Source organism: Amblyomma mixtum, chromosome 3 (genome assembly GCF_055824585.1).
Source record: "Amblyomma mixtum isolate Tamu chromosome 3, ASM5582458v1, whole genome shotgun sequence".
Lineage (NCBI taxonomy): Eukaryota > Metazoa > Arthropoda > Arachnida > Ixodida > Ixodidae > Amblyomma > Amblyomma mixtum.
The window spans coordinates 302,719,210-302,745,326 of record NC_143014.1 but is presented as its reverse complement, the minus strand read 5'-3'; the positions used below and the strand labels follow the sequence as shown (position 1 = coordinate 302,745,326).

Genomic DNA, 26,117 nt, shown 5'->3' with positions numbered 1-26,117 from the left:
CTCCACTGCAGACTTAAAGATGCCGCAAACACATTCTCAGTGCCTTGTTTTCCCTGTTGGTTGCATAGAATGATGCTATCAGCATTTGTCGCACGTATATTCCGGTTTTTAGTATTTTAATTGGCTCGAAAAAACACATTCATGGCGCTGATGTTGTCACCACACAGTGGCAGTTTTCACCAGTGGATGTGACATTACTGGGCGGGAGCTCGATGATTGGACAAACAGTAAATATACTGCAAACTGTGTTAATAAATAATTATACGTTTTGCCATGTTTTTGGGTTTTGTATTAGAGCAACAAAACCAACACGTTTGCCTCACGTAAAAGCACTTCAAAGGAAGCAAAACAAAAAAAAACACCATCGGAGGCTCTGGCTATTGTTCTGCATCGAAGAACTTTGCACCTCTCTGTACACATCTATGAAATATGTATCTGGTAACGGCTTGGCGGAATCGACCTGATCGAGCCATTGCATTCTACAAGCGTTCGTTTCAGTCCCAAGAAAGGACACAAAGAAAAAAGACATTCGTTTCACATTTACCAGTGCGCAGAGGCAGCTTGCGGAGGATCACCGGGCGCGGCCACCAGATGGTGCCACGTTACCATCACCAGCGCGCAGTGGCAGGGCAGGGCATGGTACGCAGGGGCGGTAGCAGCACGCTCTATGCTAAAAAGTACCTCGCGCTCGAGTTTGGATAAGTCAGGGAAGGCCATTGATCAATGTTCCGTTCTTCGCCATCGACGTGACGGTGTAGCGTCGCTGGGTTAAAAACATCAAGGGGCTTTAAGCTGGGCGTCCACATGGTTGTTGTAACCATATGGGAACGACGCTGCCAGACTTGGCAAGAATGAGTTACAGCTAACAGGCGACAATGATGTGCAAACTTCCGCGACGTGCTCAGATAGGCTGTTTTGATTGGTCCTCTCCCAATACCGTCATTGGGAGAGCAGTTGGTATATTAGCTCTATGGGGAGAGCGAAATGGGAATGGGAAGCCCCGCCAAAATCGAGTTGAGGGCATCATTTTGTTTGCTTGCATTTTGAAATTTCTTCATTGAATAACTCCCGTTCCTGTGCATCGATTCCTGTATTTCTTTTTGAGTCAGCATCTGTGTGACAAAGAATCCACCCAAGTATGCGTCTGTTGTTTGGAATGGCTATAGAATGGCACTTGCAAGTCGCACTGTGACAAAAATGATAGAGTTCAGCTAAAGTTTATACTCATATTTCAAAATCGGTTTTCTTGCGCAACTTCCAGCTTTGGTTCCAGATGGAGTAAGTCACTGCATCCTCTTATCTCTTCGCCTGCACACCCTGGGAAAGCACAGTAAGAGACCGGGACTGGACTCGGTGCTTAGACAAGGAACCGTACGAATTCCACCGGTGCCATGCCAAGTCCGAATTTAAGCGCGGATTAGAGTACCACCTGCACTGGCTCAAGGGCAGCACTGGTTTCCTGTGAGGCCCTCTGTAGTTCCTATAATCAGATGTTTCCTGAAGCGCCATTGTTCCTCTGTAAGCACCGCCCCCTTGTCATCGGGTTTGGAATGCTGGCACCTTTATAAACTCATTAAGCGGGCGTATAGTGAACAACTTCGATCTGCTCTTTCCATTTCTCATCTATGTGTCAATATTTGTGGAGCTGCACTGCATGCTTTCTTCATGCAATGCATATTTACGACCGGAACGTGTTCTTTTCATTGCTTGTAAACACGAGGAACTTCAGCAGCAGCGCAACAAAGAACGAGCGCGGCTGTGCTCCCAGGTGAAAATCGTAACTGGTCAAACTGGTTTAAGGAACAATTTCCCAGTTGATTCCCAGTCGGTTGCAACTGGAACTCAGCTGGGAGCTGGGAGTGATGGTCACTGCATGCCCGCGCGGCAAGGCTTCACTCGCTCCCATTGGGGTGTATGGCGGCTTCCTCCTCACACGGTCGTGTGAGGGCAGATATAATTTCCTTATTGTACCAACTTCTTCGTGGTCACATTATATATGGCCCCAGCTCCTAGCGCGCATCCTTTTGCGTGCGCACCACGAAAGAGCATAAGGGGATTCAGACCATTCCAAGTTTCTGCAAAAGTTTTTGTCCTCACCTTCATATATTCGAAAACTCTCTCTTGGTTAATATATTTGATGTCCGTAATGTTCCACTTTGAGCAGTCCTTCCCTCACATATAACTTAAATCCCCTTTTAAGCGTTCTATTTTTACTTCACCTGTGTGTGTGTGTGTGTATATATATATATATATATATGTCCACCTGATCCACCTGTATAGTTTTGGTTTTGTTTTTCTCCTCAATTGTTTCGTAACTTCTACTTGTTTTGATTAATATTTTTACTTTAAAACCGTGTATTCGCGTCTGCAGATTGTAACGCGTCCATTAATCATATTTCTTTATTGCGTTTGACTTTATTTCTAGCTTATTTTTTAGAGGTTTCATATTCATTTCATATTTTGTTTGGTTTATTCTTGATTATATTCTGCGGTATGCTGTCATTCGCTTTGAAAGGACGTTCTTTGTTTTCATTCCCTTTGTTTGTTTTTGTTATTCATATGTCTGTTGCCTGTTCTAGCTGTTTTCATTTTTTCGCTTTTTATTGTGCTTTCTGTTCGCTGTCATGCTTTTGTCTAAAGCAGAGGCCTAGTTGATACGTTTTTTTTTCTCCTAGACTATTGCAATACTTGTTTATTTTGTGTGTGGAAGTGAATGTACATGTGTGTGTGCGGGGGGGGGGGGTTAACGTCTCAAAGCGACTCGGGCTATGAGAGATGCCATAGTGAAGGGCTCTGGAAATTTCGACCACCTAGCTGGGGTTCTTTAACGTGCACTGAAATCGCAGTCCTCTACAATTTCGCCTCTATCGAAATTCGACCGCCGCGGCCGGGATCGAACCCGCGTCTTTCGGGTCAGCAGCCGAGCACCATAACCACTGAGCCACCGCGGCGGCCTTGTGTGTATGTACCAGCACCAAGACCATAGGGTAGCTCCTGGGCACAGAAAATATTGATTGAATGATTGATTCATTGATTGATTGATTGATTGATTGAACAATTCGGCAACAGCTCAGTACGCTTTCATTACAATAAATAAATAAGCGGGTTGAGCTGCAAACTGTAGGCAAACGTTCCTCTCTCTGCGTTGCTAGAATCGTCCTGCTAAAGCGGGACATTTATTACGTTGTGCTGATAACTCTGTGCAAAAAAGCCAATAGTAGCCGTCGCAATTTTGTTGCGCTGCTAAGACAAGCCAGAGGGCGTACACCGATCCGCGTTTTTACTGCCTTTCTGCTAGTTCCACGGTACTTCGGTATCCGGATCTCGCTGCGTTTGTTGGTGCTGTGTGACATCGACGCAGCGCGTTAACGTAAAAGAAGGACCTGTTCGTAGAAGCTGTAAAAGCGCAGCGGTAAAGATGCGGCGTCGAGTCGGCGGGGTTGGAGCCATACAAAAGCAGCAGCTGGCCCAGGCCCGCTTCAAGGACCGCGGCTCGGAGCTTGCGGAAGAGCAGCTGCAGCAGATGACCCGTCAAATGGAGGCATTCCGGGCCAAGCTTCAGTGCTTCGCCGCCAATCACAAGAATGACATCCGAAAGAACCCGCAGTTTCGGCGGCAGTTCCAGGAAATGTGTGCCACGGCCGGTGTTGACCCGCTTGCGTCGAGCAAGGGCTTTTGGGCCGACATGCTGGGAGTGGGTGACTTCTACTACGAGCTTGGCGTTCAGATCATCGAAGTCTGTCTTGCAACGTCCCACCGGAACGGTGGCCTCATGAGCCTCGAAGAGCTTAGGGAAAGGGTGACCAAATCTCGCAGCAGTGCCCACAGACAGGAGGAGGTAACGCAGGACGACCTCCTGCGAGCCATCGAGAAGCTGAAGACACTGGGAAAAGGGTTCCAGCTCATCGCTGTTGGCTCTCGCTATTTAGTTCAGTCCGTGCCTACTGAACTTAGCCTCGACCATACTAACGTCATCAAGCACGCTGGGTCTACTGGCTATGTGTCGGTTGAATCGTTGGTTCAAGATTTGGGCTGGGACAGCGACCGTGCGCAGAAGGCTCTCGAAGATCTCCTAAAAGAGGGCCTCGTTTGGTTGGACACACAGGCGCCGAAGGAGTACCTTTATTGGTTTCCCGGACTAATTAGGTAGTCTGCCCCCAGCCATTATGCCTTGCTCCCCAGCGCGGGTGTTTGCGAGTACCAAACTTATTTCAGTGGCGGTGCGTTTTTCGTACGAGCCAGTTAAGTGTCGCCACAACGTTGGCACACTGTAGTGTTGCACAATTAGATGCTTTTTATTTTTGCTACACAACTTGCAGTGCTACTTTGCCATGTTGCCGTGGAGGGTTTCCCTCTGCTTGCTACCTTTCCTAGCTGCAGATGCACATAAGAGGCAGACCTCTTCAACCCACTGCTTGCTTTCAGAATTGTGTGCAGTTTGCACGTTGATTTGTAAGCACTAGAGTTTATATGGTGCATTGTGCTGTCACTGAAAATGCATGGGGCATTGAAGCATGTGTAATTCTGCTCGCACGTACTGCGTGGCCGGATTCACACAGGGACACTATTTAGTGATTTGTGCAGTGCAAGATTGGAGTGTAACTGGACTAGTATAAAATTATGCGAGCTCTTACATGTAGTACACATGAATCACACTTGTTGCTTTTGCAGAAAGCAGGCAAAAGATTGGGTTCTGTTTTTAGGTATGTTTGCATTTTATTCTAGCCTGATAGTGTAGCAGCAGAGATCAAGCACTAATTGAAATTTTTTTTACATTGTGCACCGTTGCACTGCCCTCTTTCACAGAAAAGTGCAGCATAGCCTATGGAGATATCTGCTAGCTCTGCAATGTGCAATTTACCGGTTGGGGCGCTGCCGCAGTGGCTCAGTGGTTATGGTGCTCGGCTGCCGACTCGAAAGACGCTGGTTCGATCCCAGCCGCGGCGACCGAATTTCGATGGAGGCGAAATTCTAGAGGCCCGTGCACTGTGCGATGTCAGTGCACATTAAAAAAACCCCAGGTGGTTGAAATTTCCAGAGCCCTTCACTGCGGCGTCCCTCAGTCTGTGTCAGTTTGGGATGTTAAACCCCATAAACCAACGAATTTACCCGTTGGCAGACATGATTTATTCACTTTGCATGCTGTTACATAAGCCATATAATTGTTGGCAGGCAATCACTTGTTCATGCTTGATTGATGCAAACAAGTTGCATGAATTATGCACTGTTGTCTTCAAGTGATTGGAAAATTGGACTCCCAACCAACAAAATAAAAACTTCCAGAAACTGGCATTTGTAATATTTATTTTTGCTAAGTACAGAGGTTTGATTACAGCAGGATGGCTTCAGCTGGTCTGGTGGTTTTATCACAGCAGCCTAACAAAAATATGCCTTGCTCTCTTTCAGCACTGTATGTACAATATCAACATGAAAACCCCTTCACTTAGCAAGAACCAACATTCAGTCACCCACTGTTATATGTTAAAAGAAAAATGTAAAGTGGCAAAACTGCCTCTCACCAAACTGTGGGCAACAGTCGTAAAGTGCTCTTATAAAAAGCAAATGCATTTTCCTCCAACACTACCAACATCTTTGCTCTTAACAAGATAAAATTCTTAAAACGACCAACAGCAGCAGCAGGTCTCAAATGCCTCAACATTATACTAATATATGCCGATGCAGTGGGCTCTGTACGCATGTGCACCTTTGTCTGTAGCAGGTGGGAAATATGGAATCTTTTTCTCGCCAGTTCGCTGGCAACAATGCTGGCGAAATGCAACGTTCAGCATGTGATCAAATTGTACACACATTTTTTAAAAATAATACTGGGCCATCTGACAATTTTAAAACCTAGCTCAGTGGATGACACTTGCTGCACATTACATGCCACAAGTGTGAACAATGGATGCAATCGAATTACACACCTATATTCTCCACGAGAGCATGACCAAAACTTTACACTGCAGTCATAGGTTGCTAGCTAGGCTACTTGATACTGAGGCCTTTTTAACAACGCATACTACAGGAGGTGATCTTGTGACATAACAAGCGCTATTTTGTTGTCCGGTGTATAGCTTCAGCCATGCAGGCAGGAGCAGGAGGCAGTATAGTCCCTTCAGACATGTTGACGGCCTTTTGCAGTGCTCCACGGACAACAAAATGGCAGCTGTGATGTCAGTGAATACTCCCTACATGCGTGTTGCTAGGCATCAAAATATAAAGCTGCATCAACACCTGCCATGCAACGCTACTGGAGTGCAAGCAGTAAGCAGTGGGTGTCTCCATAATCTCAAAGCAGCAGCAAAATGGCAGCTCTGTTTCAAAAGCATCGTTCTGGTAATGGAATGTGAGAGCCACTTAAAAGCAAGTAGGATGGCATGCTGTAGTTTACAGAGCAGCATTTCATCTCTGCAGTAGCTGAATTGCAATAACGACAGCAGCTTTCCATAGCAGCGGAAATGGCACTGCCTTCTCTCTGCGATGTGCCAGCAAGTTGAGCGATGTTTGGACAGTGTGGCAACAACCTATCACATGGCATGTCACAAGTAAACACACTTTACACAAGTAATGCATAACAGGGAACAAAAAGCAGCTGGAATCCTCCTTCACACATACCTGTCCTTTCTCATGGTCTCCCAACAACACCACTCACAGGTGCATTGCGGCAAGATAGCTAGCAAACTGTCTCCAAAGAATGCAACAATTTGAAAAGGGCAGCAACAACAACAGGTATCACCATCTAAGTTTCCTTGTTATTCGTTGCATTTTTTATTTGTACTACTAACTCCTCAGAGTGCCACCTGAACCAAGTGGGCCATATTCAAACTCTTAAAAGGCCAGCGGAAGGGAGAGATGCCTCGGTTGGACACACAACAAAAAAAGAACAGTAGGTACTCCAGTGTCTTGGAAGGGCTAGAAGTGCAGCAGTGGCCAACACAATTTGGCCACACTGCTTCTCATGCGCTTGACATGCACACGTATGTGTGTGAAGCTGAGAATTTCATTGGTCCTCGAAGGTGCAGGGTGGCGTTGGACTCGGCCTTTAGACCCTGGCCTCGCCCCGCTGGATCTTCTCATAGATGGCCTTTGTTAGCGGCACATACTCGTTGGCTGTCAGATCGAGGAAGTACATAGGGTCATCGATCACATCGGTGTCATACCCCTGCTTCTGGAGATCTACCTTCTTGATCTTGTAAGTGCCTATGTTGGTGGGGGAGGGGGGTGGAAACAGCTAAAGGTCAGACAGTGAAACAAATAAGTTGCACAGTTTGAAGCTAATAAGATGCCTGGCTGCAGCACTTGCATGTAAAGGATTGGTGCACAGTAGTATGCACCCACCCGATATTCATTACAGTGAGGATGACTGCTGTCCCATGCTTCAGTGGAAAACATCAGACTAGCTTTAGTCATGGATCGTTTTTGCTTGTCTGGCTGTTCATCAGTTTGAGCATAGCAGATAGTGCCAATTAAACAAGGTGGAACCAGTACAATTTAGAGCTGTGTGAATGATTTATGTTTGCCTACCCTTTTCCTTTTGACCCACCTGTTATCATTACTTCACAGTACAGAATGCAATACAGTTTGCTAGACTGCGTTTGCACAAACAAGAATAACCATGGCATTAGGGGGGCTAAACTTGAGACAAAATAAAATGACAACTACAATACGGAAAAGGAAAAGAGCAATGTTTTCAAGTTACACTTCCCCGGCTTCCATGTGACAGTAAGCAGAAGTGTCTCAACACCCGTACTGCTCACATCTAGCAACACTGCCACACAGCGCTAGTGGCTGCCTCAAGAAAAATGGCGTGGGAACTGACCTGTTGCCTCCAGATCCTTCACCACACGAATAAAGAGTGGCACTGCGTAAAGAGGAAGGGCATTCCGCACATCTCGTAGGAAGGTCTTCAGGTCCAGTTTGCTCTCAGGATCACAGATGGCAGCCATGCCAGCCTTGCCTTCAGATCCTGACAACGAAACGTGCACATTTTGTCTTGTTAGTAGGAAACCATACACATGAACAAGTATTCACACAAAAATAACACCATAGATGTACAGTATAGCCTCATAAATACGTTCCTGGTTCATACGGTTTCCCGGCTCATGTGCTCAAAATTGTGAGCAATAAATGTCCCATGGAGGTACACTTTTTTTTTTTCTGGTTAATATGTTCTTGAATAGTATGGTTACTCAGTACGTACATTCATAATTTCACCAAATACTGATTGTATGATACGTCTTGTGACCACTGAAACATGCGCGTGAACATGCAAGCGGACTGAGCCTGGGCAACGGCCAGCGTCAGTCAATAGTCCGGGCGGCTTCTCTAAACTGCATATATGCGATGTGGCGAAACATCTGAAAACATCGATGGTGTCAGCGAAGAGGTCTTGGCTACTACTTTCGCCTTGCAGTCGCCGGACTGGATACATTGCGGTTTCTTTCGAGCTATGGGCAAAGGAGATGCCAACTGCCAACAGAAGTTTACAAGCACTGTAAAAGCTCTTCAGACCTTGTGCCAGTAAGTGCTGACCGGTCTCTGTGGGAAGTTTATGTCTATAAATGCCTTTATACGTATTTCTTGAGTTATTTTCCTTAAAACCTTGGTGGTTTTGGATCACACGGGGAAATACGTATTATCTGGAAAACGTATTTTTCAGAAAACGTGTCAACGAGGTTCTACTGTACTGAAAGCAGCTGCATTTGCCTTGATGGTGGATGATGTTTGTTTTTTACTTAGGTTGCCTTCACGGGAAGTGAATGGAGTGTGGCTAATTGATAAGTGCTTGGCCATGCTAACGATTTCCTGCCAGGCAACACAGAACTTGCCAGGATTCTTTCCCTGCGATGCGTAATGTGCAGAGAATCTAGTTCACATTTATTTTTACATAAGCAATGAGTGACAATGCTGTGTGACATTTAACTCGTCTGTTTTTATAATTTTTAAATAGGAAGGCGGTGCAGTCGTAAAGCTCTCCAGGTGATGAATTTACCTTTCCAAGAATTCAGAGTAAATGAAGAAAGAATTTGAATTGTGAAGAACCAGACCTGCCTACTTTAGGAATGCCACAAGGAACAGGGCAGACCTGTGCTATCTTGTTCCTACTGGCTAGCAACAGAACTTTGAGCTCTTAACTATAAACATAAAGTGTGATATATAGCCTGCTTTAAGATACACACACAGGTCATGACATGTCATTAAGCTTTTCAGGTAACAACACATCATTTAATTTTGGTGTGCTGCCATGTGCTCTCCAGGTCGGACCTCTCCGATCATACCAGCAGGAAACTCCACTTTTGCGAACTTCAAAGTTGCAAAGCATGCTTATAGCCGACACCAGAGCTCACTGGCAGCAACTCTGTCTGCTAACACTGAGAGATTAGCCCTGTAAAATGCCCAAGTTTTGGACTAGAGTGCTCTACCACCATTAACTCAAATGCCAGAACCATGAAAATGGGAAACTCATGGACTTATTTTGTAGCATTTGGCTGTTTGAAGTTCTAGAACTGTAGTTGAACTGTAGCAAGAACATTCAGTGTTTTCATAATGTATATAAAATACAATGGGCTTACAGGGTGAACAAGCTCTCAACAAGCATCAGAGGCACGTAGCTTGAAATTTCAACGCTGAATGACACCCCAACAAACCTGGAATCTCAACTCCATAAACTGCACAATCTGTGAGGCCTGCTATCCTTGCAATCACTCCTTCCACCTCTGACGTGGACACATTCTCTCCTTTCCAGCGGAAGGTGTCACCCGTTCGGTCCTTGAAGAACAAGTAGCCAAACTCATCCATGACAAGCAGATCTCCTGAAAGGCAAAACCAGAGAGAGACACAACAAATCAGACTGGCTTCTCGCACATTTGTGGCACCTGCATGTGAACAAATTAGTGCCCTCTTTCAATGGATATGGCGGGGTACTTTTCTGTCCCCTGCAAGATTTTAAGACACAAGATTACTTGTGTTTTCTCTAGTGCTTTCTCTTGTGACTTCTAGCTTTGATTAAGGTTCGTGGGAGCAAGAACTCAAGATGAGTCCCGACATTATAATGACAATGTCAAAATCACAATGGCAAAGCCCTGTTACTGTTAAATCATACACTCACCTTCAATAGATTAAGATGCAATTTTAGTGCAATTTAGTGCAAGCTTAGTGCAATTTTAGACCATCTACACACTACTACACAATCTCCAGGCACCATAATTGCACTTTCACTCATTTGTCACAGGGAATGAGTTTAATTAATGGCCACAAAACTACCTGATATTCACACTGGAACACTACTGACTAATGCACAGAAAGTACCACTACTGTGCAATGTTAACTCTTTCGTTACCACGGGAAAACGACCATTTTTCATATGTCTCAGACAAAAATTTTTTTTAGAAAAAGTGTGATAGATAAAATTATATAAAATGCATAACAATAACTGAGATAGAATGCGCTTTATAATAAAATTTATTTGAACACATATTCTACTTGAAATGCTGTGAAAAAAAATCAGTAAACACAACGAAAAATAAAAAAGAACAAAAGTTTTGTGTTTATATGACAATAACTTTACAAACACTTGTACTAAAGAAAGTCTAGAAATTACAAAACAATTCAAATTCTTTCTAAAACATGACACTGAAGTTTGAAAATTAAAACTTGAATAGTTTTCGAGCTAGAATTTTTTTTCTTTATGCCTCTTGAAAAGGCTCATTTGAGAGTGCCCTTGATATGATTTTTACAGTCCAACAAAAAAAAATTGGAAGTGCAATGTTATGCGCCAAACGAAATCTTGGTAAGAGTGGTTTAAAAAATACAAATCAAAACTTATTTAATTTACGTCAAAAATTGAAAAAAAAAATATAAACACAACAAAGTATAGGTGCAATATCGCGATATATAGTATGCGATAAGTATAGCTGTGATGTAGCTGCAGAATCGCAATCCAACGTTACAACACCTTTGTCCGAGTCACTGCTGCTCGGAGGATCTTGAAAATCAGCTACAGAGGCTGAAGAATCACGTGCAGCGGGACTCTTCCGAGCGCGCGAAGCGCCCGACCTCGACACGACGCCATCCTCACCGCGTATTATGTCGCAATAAGCCTATGCTCCAAGGGCACTTCAAAAATTGCACGACTGGCGGGGAAATTACGAACTAGGCCGGAAATGGAATTAACCGTCTGAACAACAAACCAGATGCGCCCGCACAAGCGGACAGGAAAAACAAAGCGAAACTATCAGGCCAACGTTCCGGGATCGGTTTGCACAGTTACAGCGTCTGAACCAAAATCCGACAATGCAACATCCTCACCAGAGACTCTGCTACTCGTGGCATAGATAATAATTGCAGTCAACACAGTAGAATTGCGTGCAGCAAGGTTTTTCCGAGCACGCGCCGTCCGCGCGCCCGACGCCATGCACGGAGCGTCAGCGCCGTACCCTCCGCTTCAAGGGCGTTTCAAAAATTCGCGCGGCATGGAAAAATTGCACTCTACGCAGAAACCGAAACTGTAGCCTCTGAAGAACAACTTAGATGGCGCCACATCATCGTAACGGCTATAATGAGGAGCTTCGGTTCGCACAAACAGACTGGAACGAGGAATCTGAACGCACAGGCGAGCGTTCTGGGCTCTCGTTGCCCAGTTTGAGCTTCGAAAAAATACCTGACGATACAGCATCGTCGTCTGGGTCCGTGCTAATCAATATATTAAAAATATGTGGTGCAAACGCAGCGCAATTGAGTGGAACGGGGTTTTTTCGAGCGAGCGCCATTCCTGATGATGACGGCTTGTTCGGAGAGCCCGACGCCGCAGCCCCAACTTCAAGCGCGTCTCAAAAATTGCCGCTTTTTGGCAAAAATATAAACTAAACAGGAAGTTGAAGTTCAATGTGTGAACAACAAACCGAATGACTCAGCAAGTCCGTAGCGGCCGTGGTCGCGCTGCCGTAGCGCTTTGAATTTTTCGATCACTGGTGATCGAAGCACAGTGGCGTGGTAACGAAAGAGTTAACACCCAGCCTCTCAATGCTGACGCAGGCGTTCAAGAAGTCACAGTGGCACATTTTGTGTCACATGTCCAGTGAACAATGACCTCCAGCCTGTGCTAGCTCACTACACTGCTTGCTTGCACAGCACCTCAGCCTTCTCTTGCTGCCAGCAGTTGCATTCTGATGGAGAAGCAACACAGTGTATAGCCAAAAATTTCGCCATCCAGGCTTGTGCCGAACCAAAAGCAGATACAGTCTAGCCCGGTTATAGCTAAGTCGGCAGCAATCTGAAATCGCTTTGCTATATCCACTATTTCTTTATATCTGAACTATATATATAAAAAAAAAATATCGGCAAATTGATTTTACTGCCGCTGGAAGAACTGGCCCAGCATTCCCTGAACATGTTTCGCGAGTGCAGACTTCAAGATCGCAGCCTCCATGCCGTCCAAATTGCGAACCGAAGTTTTGGTCGAACTCCAAACTCCCGAGGAACATGTGCAGAGTTTCAGCTTCTGCAATGGCCACTGCGGAGGTCACTGGTTTAGAGACAGAACCAGCGTCATCGCAACCGCTGTCGGAGGCGCAGTCCACCGTGGTCCCGTCCATGACGCTCCCAGCAACTTTGTCAGTCGTCAAGTCCATGTGGCTCAGACCTGAAGGCACAAGGTCCAACCAGCTAGTAGACTCTCAGAGCTGCTCCAAGGAGGCAGCACCATTGGCAGATATGTTAACTGTGGCAGCTTCTGCCTCGGTAGGCACTGCTCTGCTACTTTGGGAGAAGCCAGTTTTCTTGAAGCAGTGGGCGATGGTCAAATACTTCACGTCCCCAGTTGGAAAAACAAGCTGGCTTCTTCTGCGTTGTAGGTATCCCTGTCTAAATATGCCAGAATCCGATCGCGGTGCTTGGCCATCCACTACTGGAGCGAACCCTCGTCAACGGACGCAGCCTCCCCAACAATGTTTGTACATGTGATGCCGTGCCTCTCCTTGAACCGCTGGAGTCACGAAGGCTTCCTAGCTGGAAGCCTTTGCGACCGAGAGTGAATCCCAAGTCCTTGGCCTTCGCCAACATGATCAATCCACTGAGCAGAATGTTCTTCGATTGCATATCCAGGAACCACCTGTAAAGTGCAGCTTCTACATCACCGTACGTGGCCCACCGGATCCTCTTTCGGTCCCCGCTGCCAACGTCGTCGTCGAGAACGGCGTCAATCTTGCCACTGTTCTTGATTATTGTTCAAAGTGTGGACTGCGCAATTTCATACTTCCGTGCAATATCGCTCTTCCTGACGTTTTGGTGCACTTCATCCAGAATGGAGCGCTTCGTCTTCAAAGACAACACCTTTCTCTTCCCTTTCGGGGTGCCGGGGCTCGAGAGACTCAACATGGCCAGAGAAGAGTCGGTCTTGACAAAGGCGACAACTCACTAGGCCCGTTTTAACCAGAGAAGCCTGCAGTCACGCAACAGGAAAGAAGCGGAACAAGGCAGGAAGGTGAGTAACTCAAAGTGCATACAGAGACCATCAAAGCAGTGCAAAGGAGTGCTTCCAACATCCACAGAACCGAGTGCCGAGAACCCACTGGAGAGAAATTCAAGAACCGCGTTTGGCCCAGTCGGTCGCTCTCCGTGATGTCACCAACAGCCCAACTCTTTTCTTTTTTGCTTTTTTTTTCTTCCGCGCGGGACGGCACACCGCTGCGGCATCGAGCCAAGCGATGCAGTGAAGCCATCTTTCGTTTTGCGAGACAGCAGACGCTGCTGCGAAGGTTGCCATCAGCTGAGTTTTGCCATTATTTTCGCCCAAAATTTTGCCTTAAAGGCATAAGAATGTTCCAATTGATAAATTATTTTTGGGTTGGCACGAAACCTCTTTGCTATATCCACTGACGCACTCTTATTGGCTTCGTTAAAACTGGACCAAAATTACATTGAAAATGCAAAAATGGAAACGGGATATTGAAATCCCTTCGTTATAACCGCTATTTCACTGTAAGCTGCTTCCCTACAACCAGGCTAGACTGTACTATGTTGACAAAAAGCAATACAGACGGCAGAAGTAGTACTGGTGATTGCTCCGAAAAAGTGAACAGTTCAAGAACTTTCTTGGTAATGTCAATGCACCTCTCTAAGGCACTGCCACAGCCCAACTATGTGGCCATGTTTTGACTGAATTGATCAGTGCAGAAATTGTGGCTTGCTCGAAAGAATGGATTTGCAAAAAGTACAGTTTCAAGTCATCTGGTGTTCACACCTGCAAAGAAACAAGAACAATAGTGGCATGCTATTTTTTTAGAAATGTTGAAAAGTTTTTTCAGCAATCCTTTAATTGAACACCTGTCCCTTGCAGAGATCGCTTAGCAATGGATTATTGTATAGCACTGTGGTTGTCACAGCTTACACCTGCAGTTCACTGAGGACACAGTGCAAATTGGGAAGGCAAAGTAGAAATAGACCTAGGGGGCCTACCAGAGGCAAAGGCCATGTCTCCCTTCTTGAAGACATCCTTGTAGACCTTCTTGCTAGTTGCTGCCTTGTTTGCATAACCATCAAAGGAATGAATGTGGTCGTCACGCACGATGCGGCCCACAAGTTCGCCGACTTCATCTACAGGGATAAGAGAAGGAAAGACAAGCGCAAGAAAGTTACTGAATACTGAAGAGTAGTGTCCACACAAAAATACCAAGTACACAACATACATGAAGACTTGCATTCAACAGTTTGCAACCCAATACTGCAATGAAACATAATGAAATAATATGAAACACGGCAATATATCATTATTAATCATGATTAATGGATTTTTTTCATGCCATGGTAGCACTGCGAGGACATGAGGCACGCTGCAGTGGAGGGCTCCTGGTTAGTTTAGACTGGAAGGGGCTCTCTTGATGTAGCCACCACCTAAAGTAAATGGAAGGCGATTATGTTGAAAAAATTTAGTTTCTCTAAACCCAAAGCGTAGTGGTCAAGATTTATTGGTGCACTGTGTAATTCACACGATCACAATTTGGCTGATTGGTATATTTACTGAATGATCCATAAAATGAGTGCGATGAAATTAGATTTTTTGGCTAAGATTGCCTTCCATTTACTTTTGATGACACCTGGACACCAAAATCTCAGCACATGGGATCTTGCATTTCACCTCCATCAAAATGCAGCCACCGCAGCCGAGATTCAATCCCATGAACTTGGGATCAGTGGCTGAATGCTGAAGGCGCTCAGCAAATGTCGTGCGTATCATTCTTATTAAACCGTTCCTTCCATGGGAAATAAACTGCTCTTTAATTAACTGTCTAACCAAAGGCATCTAGAATTACTACTTCCACCAGCAAGTTTTAAACGCACTGGAGGATGCCTGTACAGGCTATAAGCCTGAAAGCACAGAAGAATCATAAACAAGATTCTTTTTTTTTTTTTAATTCACGTGTAGAGAAGGCTCTTCCCTTTCAGGATTATTTTAAGTGCTCAAGCAGTAAAACACAGGCAACATTTCAGAAGATTTGGGAGATGAAGTGTTACATCATTTTTTGAAAATTTCACTCCATTCAGAAAACTGCACTCCCAAGAAACACGGTAAATTTTGGAGCATACTGTCTGACACTTTCTTTATGTGCATGACCACCTGTTTGAGGGCCCATCTGTCTAAAATAAGTTCATCCTCTAAGCATCTGCATCCATTTTAGGCATGTATGTGAACTAACAAAATGTTATCTTCCAATAGTATCTGCTACGCTGCAACAGGAAATACAGTCGACGACCGAAAATTCGGATGCCTGATTTTTCGGATATGCTTGATTATTCGGACTTTTTCGCGGCACCGCGACATGGCCCATAGAGCCAATGTGTAAGAGCGCTTGAAATTTCGGACGCACCGCAACTGACCACTCGATTTTTCGGACCTCGTTCGCACTCGCTGCCAGTACCCAAGCCGCCATATACCGTATTTACTCGCATAATAGGCGCACTTTTTTTTCCAGAAAATCCGGCTCAAAGTTCGGGGTGCGCCTATTACGCGGGGTAAAATTTCCGGAAATTTTTCTACTCGCAAAATTGAACATACCGCATAAACGCACTCGTGTACGGGCCGCACCCCGTTTTCCCGAAGAACCCGAAGAAAATATCTAAAAAAAAACGTGTAAGGGCCGCACCGAAACTTTCCACGACCCACGCGAGAATAGCCTTTGAAATGCACGCGTCGAGGCCTCCGCGATCAGCTCCGGCTGCGCGCAACGGGCGCTTGATCCGCCGCGAGCGTTCACTATCCATATCGCCATCAACATCACCAGCTCCAGTTTTTTTTTTTTTTGTTGCTGCTATCAAGTGCCGGGATCAGCGGTAGCTCGTAGTTCATCGTGGTTTATGGCTTTGCCGCCGAGCGTTGCTGTTTTAGCTCGACGGGCAAGCACCTTAATAGCTACACGGCTGGGAGTTTGCTCTGGAACACGGCAAGTGTGTGGCAGGTCGGAAAATACGACGTGGCCGAGAAGTGCGGCAGTTGCGTCTGTGGCGTGCCTAAATTTTCGTACGCGACTCCAGGCGCCGAGGTTTTCGTGGGCCTAAGTCGGTAATGTTTCCGGCTGGAGATGAAACTTTCCAAACAGACGTTTAAAGTGAGCATCCCTGAAAACTGTGTGCGGCTGTTCTACACGATGTCGTTGTACGTGCTGTGGGCCCGCAGCAGCACTAGTGTGGACCAGTAGTCAGTTCAGCAAAAACTTTGTTAAAATAAAGATTGAGGGTGGGGGGCGGCGAGGCGTCGGCTTGCAATCGTGTAAATACAGTATTGATCACAGTGCCAAGTTCGGGGTGCGTCTATTATGCGCGGAAATAAAAAAATCTGATTTTTCGCGACCAAACTAGGGGTGCGCCTATTATGCGAGTGCGCCTATTATGCGAGTAAATACGGTAATGTGTACAGTGGAACCTCATTAATTCAGACTGCAGGAAATATCGAAAACTTGATCAAACAAAACGAAATTCAAGCTTAAAGGGAGCCTCTTGCGACGCTGAAATTCTGCGCGAGTCGGCACATTGCGCTCGCGTGTTTTCGAATTCGTACTGTCCGTGAATGTCTTCCGCCGCCCGAACTTGAACCGTAGTCTGAGTTCATGGAACTCATCTGTGCGGAGCCTTTAGTCCCGAACACGGAACGCGAATACGATCGCGGAGGCTACGCGCACGCCGTGGCCTCCGCGATCGAAGCGCGCTTCGGGCGCGCTGCCGGATCATATCGCGGCTGCGATCTGCTCCGGCGCAGCGCCGTTCGCGGCGGCCACGCGCGTGCACCGGAGCTTCCAATTGCCGTCTACGGATGGCGCCGTGATCATCATCATCAACTTTTTTCTCCGTCGCGATTTTCCGCTGTTCACATCGGCATCAGTATCGCCAGCTCCAGCCTTTCGTGGCGTGTTAGCGCGTTCGCCGTGATAGTGGCTTTCGCGTGCTGCCGCCGAGCTTCACAGTTTTAGCGCGATGGGCAAGAAGCACCTTAAGCTGCACGGCTGGGAGTTAGCTCTCGAACGCAGTCGGTAAGCGTGCAGCGGGCGGGAAATTCGACGTGGCCGAGAAGTGCGTCCGATGATGGTGCAACCAAAAGAGAAACACAAGCTGCAACAAGCGCGCTTTCCGAGGCAAGCCGTGCGAGTTTCCTGAACTGGAAGAAGAGCTGCTCCTCTATGTGATGGAATTTCGGAACAACGGCTACGCGTTGACAGCGGACATGCTGCGCGGCTTCTTTTGGCATGAGTGTGCACCAGAGCGCAGCACCAGCTCAGGAGTCTAAATACTTCGCGAGTGACGATTGAACGTAGAATAAATGTCGCTCATTCCCTGGTTGGTGTGTTTTTACTTTAAAATTTTTTTTTCGCACATCGCGTGTATGGGCCGCACCCCGAAAATTGGCCCTCGAATCTGGAAAAAAAAAAAGTGCGGCCCTTATACGCGTTTATACGGTATTTCGCGCGGCGAAATATAGTCATGAGGAGCTTTAGAATGTGTGCAATACAATTGGCCGCTTTCTCCGGCATAGTGGTAATAAGTTCGTGATTTTTTCGGTGAAATTTGATTTTCCGGACTGCCCGATTTTTCGGTCATTTTCGCGGTCCCTAGAGGGTCCGAAAAATCGGTCGTCGACTACTGTCACTCTAAAGCCTGCATTTACAAAACATACTTCTGGCTACAGTAAAATCTTGCTATAAGAAACATGGTTACATGAGACACTCTGTTATAAGTGACATCTGAAAATGGTTTGGCTGGTTTTCCTATGTTTGCCACACTAACAACATCGCATACAAGAGACAAAAGACACTGTTATTGAGGACAACTTTTTACATCCCTAGAGTAAATTCTTCAGTATTTAGAAGAAACAGAACCCAGATATGCTCGCACAACACGGCTAAGTTCCATCAACCTGTATGCGCTGCACTTTTCATTCCCTTGGCTCAATTCTTTTTAATTCCACAGCCAGATGTCATGCCTCACATGATTGCAACTAGTATTGTCTAATCGCACTGAAATTTCCGCCATTCTGCTTCTATAATCGCATCGCACTCCCACACTGACTCTATGACAGAGTATGGTTGAATTGGATTATCGTCGCAGCATACGCAGCACTGGCTGCTTTGTACACAAGCAGCTGGACTCCAGAGCTATCACCATGCTTCCATGAAGCCAGTTCTGTTCGGCCATTCATCCGCTGTAGTTTCATATTAAAGATGCAAACTCAAATGTCTTAAGCTTATGTTAAAGTGAGCAAAATATGAAGTTATAAGAAAAATGAGCCCAATATTTATTATTTAAATATTTAATATTTTAAGTAGGGAAGTTAGCTGATACAATCTGCAACCACAAAAAAAAAAACTACTATGAAGGACTTCAAGCCATCCTGACCAATTTCTTGTTAATGTGTTTAAACACATTAACAAGAAATTGATCAGGGTGTTTAAACACACTTGGATGCTGCTGTAAAATAAACTTATCTAAAGCAACTCCTTAGTGTTTTTAGAATCTTTGGTTACAAGAGACCTTGGTTATAAGAGACATCTTTCCCAGGTCGCTTGAGTGTTTCTTGTAACGAGGTTTCATCAAGGCCAATAAATGTTAATAGTAACCCAAGTTTGCCTGCCACTAAAATGTACTAGTAGTGGCCTTGGAAAAATTTCTGCCATCCATCCGAATTTTTCACATTAATTCAATGTTCATATGCAGATCGAGCTTAAGAGTCAAGCAATATTTTCAGAAGATCAGTGAAAATTCAGTGCAAACCAATTTAAGGGCACAAATTACAAATATGCACTTTTGGCATGCCTCTTCACGCTACCTAGAATGGAACAGAATCCGGGTACAAACATGGATAAATAAAAAATCTTTCCCAAAATGCAAGGCTTTGGTTTGGTTTGGCAAGGTTTGGTTTATGGGGTTTAACGTCCCAAAGCAACTAAGGCTATGAGAGACGCCGTAGTGGAGGGCTCCGGAAATTTCGACCACCTGGGGTTCTTTAACGTGCACTGACATCGCACACTACACGGGCCTCTAGAATTTCTCCTCCAAAGAAATTCAACCGCCACGGCCGGGATCGAACCCGCGTTTTTCGGGTGAGCAGCCGAGCACCATAACCGCTGAGCCACCGCGGCGGCTCTCAAAGTAAGGAGTTCTATATACAGCCACAGCTAGAGTACGACTTTTCAGTACAAATAGTATCACAAGAATACAAATTTGAAGCCTCTCGTAAACCTACTCCATTATTCTGAATAGTTATAGCACACAGGACTACCGAAGACAGTGGATGCCACTCCTTTCCCTTTAGGCCTCTCCAACGAATGCCACAGGCAACAGCATGGATATGTGCATTTCGTGTTGCATGCTCATACCCACAAACCAGTCTGCAACAGCACCCAAGACCCACAGTGGTGGCTCAGTGGTTAGGGTGCTCGGCTACTAGTACCCAGGTTCAAACCCGACTGTGGTGGCCGCGTTTCGATGAAGGCGAAACGCAAAAAGGCGCCCATGTGCTGTGCGATGTCAGTGCACATTAAAAATCCCCGGGTGGTCGAAATTATTCCGAAACCCTCCACTATGGCACCTTTTTCTCCCTTTCTTCCTTCACTCCCACCTTCCTCCCCTTCGTTACAGTGCAGTCTGGGTGTCCACCGAGATATGTGAGACAGTTACTGCGCCATTTCCTTTCCTCAAAAATCAAAAATAAAAAAACAGCACCCAAAGAACTTTACTCCAAAGAGTGTTTATACCCATCATGATCCTCAGAAACCCCTTCTCACCAGGTTCACATGGGATGCAAAGCCCATTCTTGTCCCTGATTGGCTCGCCAGTGGCTTCATCCACTCGGATCAGCTTGACAGGATGCACATTGCTGGCGATGCGAGACACGAAGCCAACAGACCCCACCTTGTTGTCAATGTTCACTGCACAGAAACATTAACAGCAAATGAACAGATTAGCCATCATTTACCCCCTTATCGCTACAAGAGAAGCAGCTTTCAATGCTGCAGTTATACTGCATGGGTCTTGGAAGCACTTGCCTTCAGGTAGCTCACTGAGAAATACAATCTCGTGCTGAAACACTCAGACATTAAGTTTCTTAATATCCTCGCACTCTAAATACAAATGTACACACTAGAGCACCGCACCCACTTGCAAAGAGCATGCTAAGTGCTCACTGTAGTTGTCTTATGCCTACCACCAGCTGAAAAGCAATGCTACAATTTGGCCAAGAGACACTGCACGTGGACAGTACCTGCTTACACTATGTTTCTGGCATTCAACAAATGGCACCATAGCATTAAACTTTTCTACTATTAGTACAGCAACAGCTTCATATAACCTGTTGCTTTGCCACAGCATGCCTTGCATATCATCTGAAAACAGGAAATAGACTATCCATGAAAGTTCGAAGGGTACTTAAAAAGCCGAACAGCAAAAGGGAGTGCTTGACACAATAAGAACTTCCCTTCTGCCTGAAATTTTCCCCACTGCAGTATTGGCAATAAGCGATACTTACAGACATGCGCATTCCCTTCCGTGGATCCGTAGAGTTCACGAATGTCCCTGATGCCAAAGCGCTCCTGGAACTGGCTCCAGATCTGGGGCCGCAGGCCATTTCCAAACATCATGCGAATCTTGTGCTGCTTCTCTTGTGGTCGGACTGGCTGTGCTAGAAGGTAGCGGCAAATCTCGCCTATGTACTGCGTCACCTGAAGCATGAAAAGTGTTCACAATGAGTCTTTGCACCAGACACGAAAACAAGCACCCCTTATTCATTCCCTTGTCACCTTTGTGCACCTTTGCCAGTCAAATTGAAGGAAATTCACACACATGGTCACCAATACATGTGGGGATGTTGCCTACTGGTCGGCAACTTTATGTATCAAGCAACAGAACTGAGAGATGCTACATTCAAATGAAAGTCTGGAATGTCCTCTCACTCAGGAGCACATCGCTTTTCAATATAGTCCCCACCAGCAACAATGCTTCTCCACCACCAAAGAGGAAAGCAGTTGAAAGACTCCAGTAGTACATACTACTTGCATTCACTAAAGCACATGAGGTGTTTTTTTTTTTTTTTGTTTTTTTAAATCCTCGGAAGCAGCCCGATGGCATGACATCTTAACTGCAAGCTGGGTGGGGCAGAACAGCCACCATCATTCTTGTACAGCGGTATGCAGAGATTAAAGCACTGGAGGTGTAAATGAATTGCCACTAGTGAAGTCTACAATGAATAGTGATGTGCTCATGGGAAAGTGAGCATTCCATTACATTCACTTGCATGCAATTCAAATATGAAAGTAATGGTATTCCTATGAACTCCATCACTTGCGGCACCCAATACAACAGTTCGCAGCACAACACTAGCCATCACCACTTCCCAGCACAATGGTATGCCTTAGTGAAACTAACTCTGGCCAAACTGATGCTACAGTCACCTGCTTCACAGGCTTAGCCACACAGGTTTCAGCATTTGTACAATGAAACTGCATCCACAGATTAAACATCACCTGTACACCACACCACGTCAGTTTTGCACAAAGGTCTGAAAACCTGTTCATGCCCCCCCTCAACATGTGGATGCTGCTACAAACTTTATGCAAGAACAAAATAGCACTGAAGTCATGTTTCAAGTGCTCGCTACCTTTCGGCAGTATGAGCATGGTCAGTCAGTTAAGCGGCTATATATGTTAAGCGGCACATATTACATATATATGAAAGAAGCAAACAGTCATTGAAACCAAGGAAAGCATATGGGGGAGAAACTTTTAATTTTTTTAAATATTACTTTCATATATATATATATATATATATATATATATATATATATATATATATATATATATATATATATATATATATGAATGGATGGCATGCTCACACCTTTCAGTTCATAACTTGGCACTCCAATCAATACGCTAAGAGTGGTTAGGATTGCAGCTACACTCTCGACCGAAGCAACTACTTCAAAGCATGTGCCTCACTGCTGTGAAAGCTTGTTGCCACAACTGTGTGCTAGTAATGATTGATACAATCAAACCTCACAACCACCACACCTCAACTATAGTTGGCCTGTATCAATAGATTACTGCGTTCTGATGACAAAGATGTTACTTTCACTGAAAATGGAGCTTTTATAAGCTACAAAAGCTTTAAAAAAAAATAGCTGCTGTCATCACCAGCCTTTTAACACCAAGATTTATTTTCGTCTGTCGATCCTTGAGGCTAAGCTACACCACTCATCGTTTCTCAACAGTGACTATAAAGTCCTTCTCGGTCTTTAAATCATCTCTTGAAATCGTTGCACTTCAAAAAATTTCTCCTGAAATCCCGAAAACATTTCTCTTGAAATCATTTCTTGAAATCATATCTTGAAATCATTTCTTGAAATCATTTCTTGAAAGCATTTCTTGAAAGCATTTCTTGAAAGCATTTCTTGAAAGCATTTCTTGAAAGCATTTCTTGAAATCCTTTCTCAGAAAATAAATGTACCTTCTGCTTCCAGACAAACAACAACGTTAACATAACATGTTAACATAGCCAGAAAGAGCCACAGAATCTATTTTTAGAAAAAACAAAAGTTGGATGGGGCTGTCCTCAGTGTCCCTTTAAGGCACCAAGCTTGCCCAAGTATATAGTCTGAACACGTCAGACTGTGCAGGGACATAATGTTAAAACAGAATGGTCCCTGGTGTCCACTTACAGTGCAGTCATACTTGATGCAGTCATCCCAAAAGCGGGAGGCCGAGAACTTGGAGCGGATGGCGACCGTGTTTCCAAACAGGAGGGCCTGGCCAACAGCGAGGATGCCACCAGCTGTGTGGTACAGGGGCAGCGCAGTGTACAGGATGTCGTCAGCCGTGATGGGCATCATGTACTTGGAAGCAGACACCATCGACAGGTACCTGCGCACAATGGGCAAGCACACACAGGTGTGCAAATGAAGGCTACATCTCAAGCACACTTGTCTAGAAGACATGCAGAGCGCAAGAAAGTGCAAATGCACAGGAGCCACATTACTGTGTAGCCACCACTGTAGCAACTGAAAGCGTTGCACTATTGATGTTCAAAACCCAGAAGGTATGATTTACTTCCACAATGTCTTTGGCAGTGAACCTTGTAGAAAAAAAAGACCATGTGAGCCACACCGACGGCCACGGGTCGCATGCATGAAGCACTGTTCTGAACAATCATCAGACACAGCAGTCAGGCAAATGCTAGGTCACACTGTTCTTTGCACATGCCTCCATCTTAACTCAGATCTGGAATTAAGTGCGGTGATATGAAGTCAGGGAATTAAAACAGGCCCTGCCAGCCTCTTTGCGGGTGGTTCCCACCGGTAGTCATACCAGGCTAGATTTCTAATGCATGAGCTTCAAAAAGCGTTAGCCAGGGCCATGCTGATCTCTTCTAAGATCCCAGATGTAGCATGACTCGGAGACACACAATCAGAGTTCCAGTGCCATCACAAAAACTGAGCGGAAATATGCCACTTTCATGCAAAGACCATACCTCATAAAAACTGTAGAAAAAAAGTGTGGTCCCTGCAAGAGTGATTACGGCGTACGAGCTACATACACCAACAGAACTGGTCTGTTACGCTAATTTCTTACTACCGAAGCCTAGAACTAACTACTGTAAATTCACAGTAAACTTCTCTGCCTCATTTTTGTGGAATTCATTACAGTTTAATATAAAGCAATCATCTAACGTTCATGCTTTCAAGCATAGTTTTCGTACTTTTCTTGAATCGTGATAAACAACTTTTTCACTGACAGAGCATACGGAGCCCTCACTTGTATTGTTATGCATTTACATACATTTACCCAAATTATGTTTCATTTATAGTTGTATCATCTTGCATTTCTGCGTGTTTTACAAACTGCTTTATGTAATCAATTTCAGTTTGATCCGCTGCTGTTTGTATGTGCTAATAATTTTTTGCACGTTTGTAACAGGAGGTCCCCTGTGCAGCCTTTGGCTTTGGGACTTCCTTGTGTATGTATCAAATATGTGTACTCACTTATTGATCGTTTAAAATAAACTGACTGATTCCTGATTCTAGTCATGTAATATGCACTTCTGTTTAATGGTGGTACAACCCGTACTCTTGACGAAGGCACAGAACTTGACAGCAGCAGCTGCTGGTTGTGGCGAACGGCTTACAGCGCCAGCAAGCAGCCAAGCACAGAGCAGTCCCCAAATAAGGCATGTATCAAGCACCACCCAGCAATCTGAACACCCCTCAGTACCAAGTCCAGCACTGCAAGCTGTAAAGACATGGCTGCCTTTATCCAGTGCCCAAAGCAGCTGCAGACGTGCCATTGTCTAGGCGAGCATTGCGAAAGCCACTTGTTCTACACATCAACCAAGGAGGTACAAAAAGGTGAACACACGCACAAAAAAAAGACCATTCCTTTGCAGCCACTGCATGCACCTTGGAACAGGAATGCACAATCAGCTCTTGTGTGCACAACCACTACAGCATACATTCCAAGCCTGAGTACACACTACAGCCACGAGGAAAATTTTGGGGGGAATTTTTAAGGAGCCAATGAAATACAGGGTGAAAGAATACTGCAGTTACACCTTCACACATGTTGAGGGACAACTATCATAAGTACAATGATATGAATTATAGCGGAGTGCTTGCTGCACGTTCCTTGACAGCAGCCACAGATATAACAGAACTAACACAAACATCATCGCATCCACGTCCACAGCATCTTTTTAGTATAAATGGCGTCCCCAGCAGAACACTTCCTCCACAGATGCAGGTGTGACCCAAGGAGTGTGCAGTGAGGGGGGGGGGACAGTCTGTATGGCACAATTAGAATTAGAAGAAAAAGAAAAGCAAAACAAACTATGCCAGCAGACGATACACGAGAGGAGAAGCAGGTTGCCTGTTTTTTCCAATAAACTCCACTTAAAAGTTAGCACTCATCCCATCCACTCCTCTTTCCTGTTTCGCCTGCTGGCACAGTCATTTTGTTTCAGGCCAGGTGCGATTCTTCTTTATTTGCCATGCTGCTGTTTTCCAGTGAGTGTTGGCTGAACAGTAACTGCACTGATGATGGACGAGGAAATGCTCACCTGCTGTGCTTGATGATAGCAGCCTTGGGAAGACCAGTGGTTCCAGATGTGTAGATGTACACAAGCTTATCTGCAAAGACAGAGGTGCAAACACAAAAGTTAGATTAAGGAAGTGAGCAAATTGCCATGAACTGGTTTTCAATCCCACATGACTGAGTAGCTATGCGTAAAATTAAATATTTCTGGCAATTTTTTGTGCACGCAACTAAAAAGACCTGCATCTGAGCTTACCTAAACCTAGATCTAAGTTTTGAGTGTAGTATTCACTGCTACAATCAGTTCAATAACCACCCAGTGTCAGTTGCAATCACCGAGTACGATCACCCATTGTCAAGCAACTTCAAGCTCAGGTACCAAAACACAAAAAACCTTCAGGTACCCAAACCTCCGCACATGTCTGATGACTGACACATTATTTATGTTAATATTATTTCTTGCATGTATTAGAGGAGATTGGCTATGAATGTTAGGACTTCTTTAGCAGTATTCTAATACTTTTAGAATAATTGGAACACAAAGTTCGAACAAGAGGA

General features: G+C 45.1%; 2 protein-coding genes across 2 annotated transcripts in view; one reads left to right on the top strand and one right to left on the bottom strand.

The window, feature by feature from the left end:
• Positions 1 to 3,257: 3,257 nt before the first annotated feature.
• Positions 3,258 to 5,290, top strand: lsn (vacuolar-sorting protein SNF8). The gene has a single exon (XM_089583788.1). It carries the CDS (start codon positions 3,419 to 3,421, stop codon positions 4,148 to 4,150), a length of 732 nt encoding a protein of 243 aa, XP_089439914.1. The 5' UTR covers positions 3,258 to 3,418; the 3' UTR covers positions 4,151 to 5,290.
• Positions 5,288 to 26,117, bottom strand: part of Fatp1 (Fatty acid transport protein 1) — a 107,792-nt gene continuing 86,962 nt past the window's right edge. The window contains exons 5-12 of the mRNA XM_089583787.1: positions 25,585 to 25,654; positions 23,195 to 23,396; positions 21,008 to 21,200; positions 20,268 to 20,411; positions 14,455 to 14,592; positions 9,648 to 9,812; positions 7,820 to 7,966; positions 5,288 to 7,200 (exon numbers count right to left, since the gene is read on the bottom strand). Coding sequence (XP_089439913.1) covers positions 7,043 to 7,200; positions 7,820 to 7,966; positions 9,648 to 9,812; positions 14,455 to 14,592; positions 20,268 to 20,411; positions 21,008 to 21,200; positions 23,195 to 23,396; positions 25,585 to 25,654 — 1,217 coding nt within the window. The 3' untranslated portion in view covers positions 5,288 to 7,042. The remainder of the gene's footprint in view (positions 7,201 to 7,819; positions 7,967 to 9,647; positions 9,813 to 14,454; positions 14,593 to 20,267; positions 20,412 to 21,007; positions 21,201 to 23,194; positions 23,397 to 25,584; positions 25,655 to 26,117) is intronic.

Bases quoted from the DNA above. Each gene is read 5' to 3' on its own strand.
- lsn (XM_089583788.1), top strand. From the start codon at position 3,419: ATGCGGCGTCGAGTCGGCGGGGTTGGAGCCATACAAAAGCAGCAGCTG.